This window comes from Brachycentrus maculatus, unplaced genomic scaffold (assembly GCF_059751285.1).
Source record: "Brachycentrus maculatus isolate JH-2025_06_01 unplaced genomic scaffold, ASM5975128v1 h1tg000053l, whole genome shotgun sequence".
NCBI lineage: Eukaryota > Metazoa > Arthropoda > Insecta > Trichoptera > Brachycentridae > Brachycentrus > Brachycentrus maculatus.
The window spans coordinates 226,352-238,840 of record NW_028280807.1 but is presented as its reverse complement, the minus strand read 5'-3'; the positions used below and the strand labels follow the sequence as shown (position 1 = coordinate 238,840).

Sequence of the window (12,489 nt, the reverse complement as noted above, 5' to 3'; positions counted from 1 at the left end):
TATATATCATATAAATACAAAAAAATTTAAATACAAAGGCATGGCATGTGTGTGGGTATACAATATAATTTAGGTCATAGGAGGGCACTGGCAAGAATACATTAGATATTATAAGAAGTAGAACTATGTAGAATAAAAGTGTTAATAACATAAATAAACATCTAACACATAGTCTTTGTGGAATTAATAAAATTTAACACTAGACATTGATTTTTCTGTAATAAAAAACAAAAAAACACAATTTTTAACTTATTTATCTCTCTGTTAAAATCAAATAATGTACTAAAAATTATACTCGCTCTTTACGTAATATTCTAAACATGTGAGTGGTATAGAAACAAAAGCAGAAGTGTCCACTTTGCGTTGAGAATAAATGAGAAAATCGCTTGAATAAATAAGACAGTTTTTTTATTCTTCTTCATCCTCAATCGATGGTGCATAGGGCACTGCATAGAATTGGTGCAATGTTGAGATGGTTGAAAGTCTTAACCCTCATTATAAGTCTCTAAGATTTTGCGGTGACAATCACCAACTTGCGAAAAGGGACACTTCGGTTTTTGTTCCTAATCCCCTCATTTAACCTAGAGAATTTATCAGTGAAAAGATAATGTTATCTCTCGCTTCCATACGAGTAACTCAGTTTACAATTGAAGCGTATATTTCAAAAAACCGTTATAAATTTCAATGGCACGTCAATTTTAAATACTCTTTTATTTTCATATTATTTTTTGACATCTCATCAAAGATGAAGAAGAATATGGAAGTCTGGGCATTTACGGGGCTTACGACCGTCATAGGCTGGTTTGAGTGATCACTTTACACACGTGTAACATTCACCAATTCTACCCATTATTGACAACCACACTACTCAAGTTCTTGGAAGTTCTATATATATGAACCAATTTAGAAACCTTGTTCATGAATCACTAGAACTTCACTAGGGACATCTATTGGTGAGATGTAAAGAAGCTTTTTATTAAGCAGAAACTCTTATATTAGTATGTGAGATCCGAATCCTGGATTATAATCACACACATGAGAAACGCCAGAAAATACCATTTTCATTTTTATTATTAAGCTTATAATTTGCTCTTTTATTTTAATTAAAATTTTACTTGGTAAATACCACTATTTCTTAAAATCTATTGTGATACGTATTTTGATGCATACCGCATCATTTTTAAACACCGTATACCTACGGAACGCCTCGAAACACGTGTCACATTAGATTTTTAGAAATAGTGGTATTTAACAAGGAATACATAAATTAAAATTAAAATGGATACATATTATCACAATGTGAATGTGTCTTGAGAAAAGATTGAATAATTTATTTTAAATTATGTAAAAATCCAAACATCTTAATCAAAAGAATATCATCTAACTTAAATATCTTATGCTTTTTAAATAATAAAATTTCACTGCTATTTTATTTTAAATCTGAAAATTATTCGTTTCAAATAAAAGATACATTTACTTAAAGAAAATTGTAGAACATACTATTAATTTTTCATTGATGCTATTTTTTTTTCTTTTTATGATAATGTACCAGTCCAATGCGGGGAAAGAATGTATGATAGATGTTCGTGAGGTAAAATAAGGAATTTTTAATTAATGTTTCACTTAGTAACTACCACTTTTTCTTAAAATCTACTGTGACACGTGTTTCGATGCATACCACATCATTTTCAAATACGGCATTGAAACACGTGTCACAGTAGATTTTAAGAAATAGTGGTATTTACTACGTGAAACATTAATTGAAAATGGATGAATTTTACCACAAAGTGAATGCCGAATCAATTAATGAAATAAGGAATGTCAGGTAAAATAATATTTTAGAGTTGGAATAATCGGCGGGTATGCATGAGGAGATGCGTGAAAGTAGAAGAGGCTTAAAATGTTTGCAATGACAGTAGTGTATTGGCGTTCTGTCCTCTCTCCCTGTTAGTTATTTGATATATATATATATATATATATATATATATATATATATATATATATATATATATATATATATATATATATATATATATATATATATATATATATATATATATATATAAATATATATATATATATATATATATATATATATATATATATATATATATATATATATATATATATATATATATATATATATATATATATATATATATATATATATATATATATATATATATATATATATTCTATAATATCCATATATGTTTTTCATATAAAACCATATAAACACGACTAGTTTCGAGAACTTTACGTTAACTAATAATTGAAACTTAATAAATTAATAAAAAAATATTCTCACGCTTCTTAATTCGTTTAAATGGTATTTATTATTTTTATTTATGTAAAATATTTACTTTTTTATTGATTTTTTTTTTTATGAAATAAAATGACGATTTATATATATATATATATATATATATATATATATATATATATATATATATATATATATATATATATTTATATATATATAAATATATATATATATATATATATATATATATGTATATATATATATATATATATATATATATATATATATATATATATATATATATATATATATATATATATATATATATATATATATATATATACATTTTTTATATTCTCCATGCGTCATTTTCGCTGCAAACACAGTACATCCATAGTTACAATTTCAAAACTAAAAATATGAAGAACTCTGCCCGAATATAAAGAAAAACAATAAAGATTTCAGCTTTGTACAAGTTCAGATATAAAAATGTTGGACTTTTTAAGAAGGAAATTTACTTTGGCCAACTTTGAACTTTCGGTACATTACTTTCTAGGAGGTTGTAAGGAGATATTCTTGCAAAAAACTCGTTTTATATAGAGTGTCTCACAGAATATTTAAACCATTTTTAGAGCTGATTTTTTTTCCTACATGTATGTTGAAATCGCTAAATATTTTTCAGCAAAAAAGTCAGTTTTAAATCAAGTAACTCGTGCATTTGAAAAGATGGAAACTATTTTTGTTTTTTGTTATTCTATTTTTCACTGAAAATTGGTTTTCTGAAAATTTAATCTATTTTAGAGCTGAAATGTTTTCTCACGTGTATGCTAAAATTGCTGAAGATTTTTCACCGAAAATATTTAATTTCAAATCAAATAGTGTATTTGAAAGGGCGTAAACAATAGTTCTTTTATGTTTTTGTACTTTTCACTGAAAATTTGTTGGCTGAATATTCAAACCATATTAGAGCTGAAATTTTTCCTTTAATCCAATTTCAGCATACGTGCTGAAATTGCTGAAGATTTTTTAGCAGAAATAGTCAATTTGTAAATCAGGTGTAATAATTATTGAATTTGAAAGGGCGAAAACAGTAGTTTTTTTAGCTATTCTATTTTTCACTGAAAATTGGTTGAATTTGTTTAATTGAAAATATTATTGACGAATTTGGACGCACTCAAAATAATGTGATTTTTTTTATATAGATAAAAATATAATTTTTATTTAAGAAACACGACATATTGAAATCATTTATCAATGATTCAAATATTTCGTAGAGCACCCTATAGGGTTTAATATGTAAAATGTAAGCCGAAATACACATCCTAAGCCTCAAGGCATTAAATGGGAGGCTATTATAATTTTTCTCATAATTCTTTAAAATCTAGAAGTTGTAATGTATGCAACGCTATAGACGAGCTTTCAAATGATCACATTGTATGTAAAGCGCTTAAAGTTTTTGGATTAAAATATACTGTGGTAAAATTACAATGTTCCCATATTTAGGATTTGATGTCTTATAATTATCGCTCGATATTTTGTGACACGATTCGATGTCTAATAATTATCGCTCGATATTTTGTGACACGATTCGATGTCTAATAATTATCGCTCGATATTTTGTGACACGATTCGATGTCTAATAATTATCGCCCGATATTTTGTGACACGATTCGATGTCTAATAATTATCGCCCGATATTTTGTGACACGATTCGATGTCTAATAATTATCGCTAAATATTTTGTGACACGATTCGATGTCTAATAACTACCGCTCCATATTTTGTGACACAATTCAATGTCTATTAATTATCGCTCGATGTTTTGTGACACGATTCGATGTCTCATAATTATCGCTCGATATTTTGTGGTACGATTCAATATCTATTTATTATCGCTCAATGTTTTGTGACACGATTCGATGTCTCATAATTATCGCTCGATATTTTGTGATACGATTCAATACCTAAATAATTATCTCGCCGCATTTTGTGATGCAATTTGATATCTTAATAAAATTGATACGGTTATGGAGGTGGCATAATTTGTGTCGTAATAAAACGCTGTGGCTTTTCTTGGAATCGTTTTTTTTTCTTTCTCTAAATTGTCGGCCCATTAGACAAGATGAAAGGGTTGGTCCGTGCTCTGAAAGAAAGCAATTTTCAGCCGATTTAACAAAACCAATAGCGGCAAAGCATTTAATTTATTGGAGAGGGTCCTTCGACATTGAAAAAAGCATTTTTTTGTCAAAGAACAAATGGTTAAAAAACGTTGATCTTTTGATTTGTAATTGGAGACAGGAATCTCTGCTTCATATTTTTTCTTTTTTCATTTTTGACATCTCAACATATGTACCTACATGTTGAATGTAGATGATGAACAATATACATCATGTGTGTGTATATATTAATTTGATGTAAATAACTTTCAAGCTTCATATTTTTTCTTTTTCATTTTTGACATCTCAACATATGTACCTACATGTTGAATGTAGATGATGAACAATATACATCATGTGTGTGTATATATTAATTTGATGTAAATAACTTTCAAGCTTCATATTTTTTCTTTTTCATTTTTGACATCTCAACATATGTACCTACATGTTGAATGTAGATGATGAACAATATACATCATGTATGTGTATATATTAATTTGATGTAAATAACTTTCAAGTGGAACTAACTCCACATTTGTGAACAAAAATTTGGGTATCTCCAAATTCTTGTTCACAAATCTGGGTTTCCACATAGGCGTTATTTAATAAAAAAAATGTAAGGCCGAGAAATCATTTCTGTTTAATTCCATCAAAATAATTACATGCATCTATAATAGACCAAAACATCATAAAAGCAATTAATAAAGAGTAAGTTTTTTATGGAGTTTCAAGATGGATTATCCGAGGGGCGTCTAGGGTGAGCTTTTACTGAATGTTTTCAATTTCCACCGATCCCAACAAGCGCCGCATTGTGACGTGTAACTTGTGACGTATTTCGTATTTCCATTTCTAGACGTATTATTATAACCTTTTCGTGACGTGACATTCTGCAGTTTTCATTCCATAGAAAATGGCGGGAAATACAATGTCTTGACAGACGAACGGCTGGAAACACATCGAGTCTAAATTTTAAATGATTAAAATGAAATTTCACCTTCTGTCGGGCGAGTAAATACTTTTTTAATGGTCACCATAGAGAAATAGCTATTTTTTGTAAAGTTTTTCATTATTGAAAAACCTTGTTCAAACCATTAGCCCCCTTAAAACCCCGAAAGCTAAACTGACAGTACGCAATGGAGTCCTGGTTCCAACCTCAATGTATGGAAGTTAAGCATGGAGTTGGTAAAAGAACGATGAAGGTAGACTGCAGTCGAAACAAGTTCTCTTAAAAGACTCTGTGAGGCAAAACGTTGTATGATAGATGTTCGAATGGTAATATACAGGTTCCTGAAGCGCAGGAGTGATCATCTTGCCTTTATGTAAGTAACGATCAATATGCACTATTGGTTGCGGATAAGGGTTAAAAGAAAATGTGGTTAGTAAAATAAATAATTTTTATCATTATTATAATTGAAGCAAAGCTTTTATTTCTCATTTTTGATCAGCCGTTACGTAAATAATCTCCCAGGTGCAAAATGTATACAAATTGACAATAAACCGCATCGCGAAATATAGAACTGCAGCGCATCTAGCCGCTTTTGAAATTCGCGCGAGTTGCCAGTAATACGGAGGCAAAAATAAGTAAAAATAATAGAGCAGTACCTACCGGCAGCAATCCCGCGGCGTCAGTCGAGAGTTGTGGAACGTGGAACATTGAAATGAGGCACATGAATAACTATCCATTTCAAAGAAAATATATATTTTCTGGAAATGTAACGTATATCTATGAATATTGCTTATTTATGTGCTGCAGCCTGCATTGATTTGTGCACACGATTCAGGACTGGGTTCACAACGAAAAGGCTGTAACTTCGTAGTTTAGATAACTTTAAATTTAATAAATAATAATAAAACCCTTATCCGCACCCCAATGGTGCATAGGGCACTGTGTCATATAAACGCAGTGTTATCTAGATCGTTTACACATGAAGGAAAGGTGATCAGCCCTCCGCTTCAGGTACCAGTCCATGGTAATATTGAATAAATATTACAGTGAAAAAATCACTTATATTTTATTTTACCCCCCTTGGGAATCGAACCCGGGACCTCCAGAACGGTAGCCGAGCGTGCTGACCATTACACTACGGAGGCGGACACGATTTAAATTTAATGCATTCTCAACTTTAAATTTCCCAATTCCAAATTCCCAACTTTAAATTTAATGCAGGATAATCATTAGTCCTTCGTTTTCTTCCTGGCTCTATCCCAATTTATCGTAATTGTAGACTGTTGGCGTCAGCTCTGCTCCTCCTCAGGTTGTAAATCCTTCTGCTATGGATAACGTCACCTAGGCCATACCTTCGAATCATGTTTTCTTTCTGCAGCATCCATGAATTTTTTGGTCTTCCTCTAGATGTCTTTTGAGAAAGAACCATGGCGATCGCCTGGTTCTCAATATGATCAGGTTCTCTACATCCTATATGCCCATACTATCTCAATTCCCTTTCCTCTGCCTTACTTTTGATGCATGTTACACACAGACACGAATGCGTGAACTCTTTATTTTGTCTCTAAGGGACACTCCAGCTGAGCATCTAAGCATTCGCATTTCAGCAGTTTCTAGTTGCCTAGAGTAGGTGTTATACATCGTCCAGCATTCGGATCCGTAGAAGAGTGCGGGTCTGAGAATTTTTTGGTAGAATTTTCTTTTTTTCTAGTTGCCTTGTTAGTTTTCAGTTTATTATCCCTATTAAACGATGTAAATAAATTATCGTTTTTTGCTTGGTTATTTTTTAAAAATTTTCTTTAGTTAGCTTTTATAACAGTCAATACATTTTTTTTAAACTTAATTTATATCACATATGTACTTACGTCTTCTTACAGTAAACAAAAAAAAATTGTAATTCTTTTTGACTATTTTCATTCTTTATACATTCAGGCATCTGTTTATAATGAATGATTTGTTTATTTTATCTTTAAAATATTTACTTAATTTATAGTTAAAAATTTATGTTTAAAGATAGGCATATTATATATTAGTCTCTTTTTTATAGGTAACCAGTAGTTTTTAGGTCTGGCCCAAATAAGCGGCTGCCCCAAATTAACGTTAATCCAAATGAACCAATGAAGTGACTTTTTTTGTAAATAAAACTTATGTATCTTTTTCTTTGTTTCAGACAAACGCTGGTACCTCTTCTGAGAGAAGATTACGTCACTGGAGTAGGAGTCAACATTAATTTAGCGTAAACTTTAGTATATATAATGTAACACAATATATATATAGATTTATTTGCAATTATGTATGCTCAATACATAGCCATTTTTTAAATGTTATAGCCTAATTTTTCTTACTTTCTGTCACCCATTTTTTGTATGTAAATTTAAAGTATGAGGATGTTGACCATATGAATGCCATAGGACGCGTTTCTGTGTCTCGGTCTGGTTAAATGGAAAATAAAGGAAAAGAATACGCACATTTCTAAAAGGTTTAATTCACGATTCTTGTGAGGCAATCAAATATTTTTTGTAAATGTATGAAACAACAATGCAATCGAAAACATTAAAAATGCTATGTTTGCAGCTAAGCAGCATCTGTCAAGAAGCACGCTGTCCACCATGAGAAATGTTTAGTTTTGCCTGTGCTGTTATTACTTTTAACAGATGGTGCTTCCATTGTGGTTTTAAAACTGTTTTTAATTACTTAATTTTATCTGTCCCAGGTAAAAATATCTTTCACAGTTACTTGAGGACATTAAATTTTATTATCAATTAAAAAATTCACAATATTCAGTGTGTCCAAATCTCTGTTCACAAATCTGGGTTTTTATGAGATATTTATGATATAAGGCATTATCGTTTTACCATCCCCACACTTTAAATGACAATAACGAAAAATCTTTTTATGATTTTCCTGATAGTAAAAATAATTACGGTTTTTCATTTATTTATTAATTCTGTATGTACCCTTGAAATACGTAAATTAATGTAATTGTGTGCAAAAGCAAAAAAAAATTAAATAACTAATTTAGTATTAAACTCGCAAATTTACCATTGTTTTTAGATAATTTAAAAATATGATCACTCGGGATCTCAAGAGAAGATTCAGATGTAACAAACTCCATAAATCAATTTTCAATGCATTTTTTGTATTTATAAAAATAAAAAAAATCAGTCAAATGATTTATATTATCCACTGACACTTTGTGATGGAATTGCATTTTTAATATATTATTAGATTAAAAACAATATTTTTAGCTTTTCCACTTTATTTTTATTTGACCAGCGACCGGGTTTCGTCGTTACCGACATCATCAGACTGGTGATATCGGTAACGACGAAACCCGGTAGCTGGTCAAATAAAAATAAAGTGGAAAAGCTAAAAATATTGGTTTTAATCTAATAATATATCAGTCAAATGACGTGAGTCACTCCATTCTCTTATTTCTCGCCATTTGACATATGGAAAGTTTATTCCTTTAGATTTTCTACAATTACTACCTTATATTTTTTTATTTTTGATTAATGAATTTAGTTATAAAATAACATGACATGATAATTTTAAATAGTTATCAATTTACGTTAAAAAATACTAACGGGGTTGATTTTATTTTTAAATAAACGTAATTTCATTGACTGATTTGACAGTCACATTGTGGTAATCTTCTTTATCTAATTGAAGAATGCCTATCCCAGCTTCTCCATAAAATGTGTAAAATTTTAAAGTATCAACAGCACAAAAAGTAATTCAATATAATTTCACTTTCGATGTTATTTTTTAAACAATTATTTTCAATGAAAATCAAAATATTGTCGTTGTTTTATTTGTAATTTAATAATACGTTGGAGTTGTATGAAAACAACAAATTCTTATTTAAATTAGCGTAAATAAAAATATATTTCATGTTACATTCATATAAGTATTTTCTTTATATTTCCTGTATTTTATTACATAATATTTATAACGAATGTTTGCTTCAATTGAAATAGATTTAAAAACTTAGTTTGTAATATCGAGTCAATTCTTAAATCTAAGATGACAATTAAAATAAATCTAAATGTTATAATAATTTAATAATTTAATTGATGTAATATTGTAATAATTACTATAAATAGGTATATTACAGGGTGGCGCAAAATTAATCACTGTATCAGAAGATGTTATAATTTTTGCAAATGACTTCGTACGTCAATTATATATAATTTTTTTTATTTTATTGGAAGGAAAAAAACAGTTACACTCCTTTCAAGAACGTCATAAATCAAAAAACTTGATTTTTCAGGAGAACGTTTTTAAAGTTTAAAAGTACAATACAATAAATAAATATCAAGCCACTTTTCTAATTTTTTACTGTGCTACAGATCTTTTTAGGTATAACCTAAAGGTTTTCTCTCCATTTGAAAAATATTAAGTTTATTTTTTAAAAAAATAATTAAACCACCTTTTCCTAAAAATGCAAAAACAACACTTTCTGCCCTGTAGCGGGTAAATATTAAGTTAAAAATATGCCTCTTTTGCTGGGATATAGTACATTTTTGGGGCATTCCGAAAACATGCACAACTGAAAATTGACGATTTTTGATTTATGACGTTCTTGAAAGGAGTGAGCAATATGATAAATCAGAATACAAAAAAATCATGAGTACCAATTACAGTTCTTCACTACTATGCATAAGAAAAGTCTATACTTATATAAGAAGAGACATGAGACAAGGATGGGATAAAGAGAAAAGGAGATGGCAGTGATAGGAAAAGAAGAAAGGGAAAGGACAGGGAATAGAATTACCCTTTTAGGTTTATAAGATTTCGAATAATTTAGCTTTTATTTGACGATTGTTAACTAGACAGCTGCAGTATACAAACAAATTTATAAAACGAGCGTTAGTGTTTAACAACACTGGCGCCAGCCACTTGAAGGTTATCATGATCATCATTTTCATTATCTTTTATTATATTTGATATTATTGTATTTATTGGTCGCCTTTTCAAATTAACAAAAAAAAGGGCAAATAAAGATTTCCATCCCTCATTTTTTTATTTTAAAAATAAAATTGGATGATTAATTTTGCGCCACTCCATTCTGCAGTTCACAAACATCAAATATTATTGACGTACGAAGCCATTTGCAAGAATTATAACATCTTCTGATACAGTGATTAATTTTGTGCCACCCTGTAAAACAAGAAATCACTTTTATTGACTAGTACTTTTGCTTTTAAGTTCAAATTGAAAATTACTTAAATTTTGTATACTTTAAAGTAGAAAATCGAGAAGAGTAATTTTGCAAAATTGTTTATAAGAAGGGGATGAATCAAGCTTGAAAGGGAACTCGTAGATAAATTAAATTTATTCAAATATTTCAATAAAGCCCCGACTTTTTCTTTGTCCAAAATATCTTATTTTCAATAACGAAGAATACTGTTTTAAGTAGTTGTTCTTCATTTAATTTAGGATTCAACTTTGAAGTGAAAAATGCGAGGCGAGCTTGTCGAATCGGAAAAATAAGTGAGATGAAATGAAGATTTGAAATTTGTGAATAATTGAATAATTGATTAAACATTCAGTCCTGGGAAACCGAAAAACCTCAAGATATTGAATCTCAAAACCAAAATAGTCAACATACTTGAATAGGCCTTGGAAAATGTGGCAATGCTTACTTAAAATGTATATATATATATATATATATATATATATATATATATATATATATATATATATATATATATATATATATATATATATATATATATATATATATATATATATATATATATATATATATATATATATATATATATATATATATATATATATATATATATATATATATATATATATATATATATATATATATATATATATATATACATATATATATACATATATATATATATATATATATATATATTTATATATATATATACATATATATATATATATATATATATATATATATATATATATATATATATATATATATATATATATATATATATATATATATATATATATATATATATATATATATATATATATATATATATATATATATATATATATATATATATATATATATATATATATATATATATATATATATATATATATATATATATATTAAAAGAAGTTGTAAGTCTGAACATGATTTTTAACATTTGTATAATATAAAGTTTGTATACAACATTTTGAGTGTGTCCAAATATTTGTTCACAAAATCTGGATTATTATTATTATTATAATTGGTGAATGTTACACGTGTGTAAAATTATCACTTAAACCAGCCTATGACGGTCGTCAGCCCCGTAAATGCCCAGACTTCCTCTTCTTCATCTTTGATGAGATGTCAAAAAATTATATAAAGTTTGTAGATTTTTCTATCGGGAAAAAGAAATATTTAAAAAATATTCAATTTCTGACAGATTTTGTTTAAGTTTAGATACTTTCAGTGTATTTTTTATGATTTAAAATATTCAAATGCCTATTTATATTAAATTTGAATACTCAATATAAAAAAAAATTAACCCAATAAAAAACAAAAATATGTATATTTTATATTTTAAAGGGCTGCCCCAAAAATAAGGCGGGACCAAAATTCAATATTTTTGTTTTTTTTTTTAATTTTTTTTTATTTTAGTAGAAGTTAAAAATCATTTTTTTATGTTTGATGAAGCAATTAAGGGTGTTTTCAAAAATATGAATAATGCTACTAATTTATATATATATATATATATATATATATATATATATATATATATATATATATATATATATATATATATATATATATATATATATATATATATATATATATATATATATATTTATATATATATATATATATATATATATATAAATATATATATATATATATATATATATATATATATATATATATATATATATATATATATATATATATATATATATATATATATATATATATATATATATATATATATATATATATATATATATATATGTGTGTGTGTGTATATTTATAAATATATAAAAATTATTTATTTAACACCATCCTTATCATTCATCATTCACTTTGTGTAATAGCACTTAAAATCACTTCATCATAACTATCCCGTCATCAGGGCAAATGAAGACTACATTAAATGTACTCTACA

General features: G+C 27.3%; 1 protein-coding gene across 1 annotated transcript in view; it reads left to right on the top strand.

Annotated features, from left to right (window-relative positions):
* LOC148311993 (uncharacterized) overlaps positions 1–8,370 on the top strand; it is a 379,515-nt gene extending 371,145 nt beyond the window's left edge. Inside the window, exon 10 of the mRNA XM_088277982.1 lies at positions 7,536–8,370. Within this exon, the coding sequence (XP_088134108.1) occupies positions 7,536–7,605 (70 nt within the window). The 3' untranslated portion in view covers positions 7,606–8,370. The remainder of the gene's footprint in view (positions 1–7,535) is intronic.
* Positions 8,371–12,489: the final 4,119 nt, after the last annotated feature.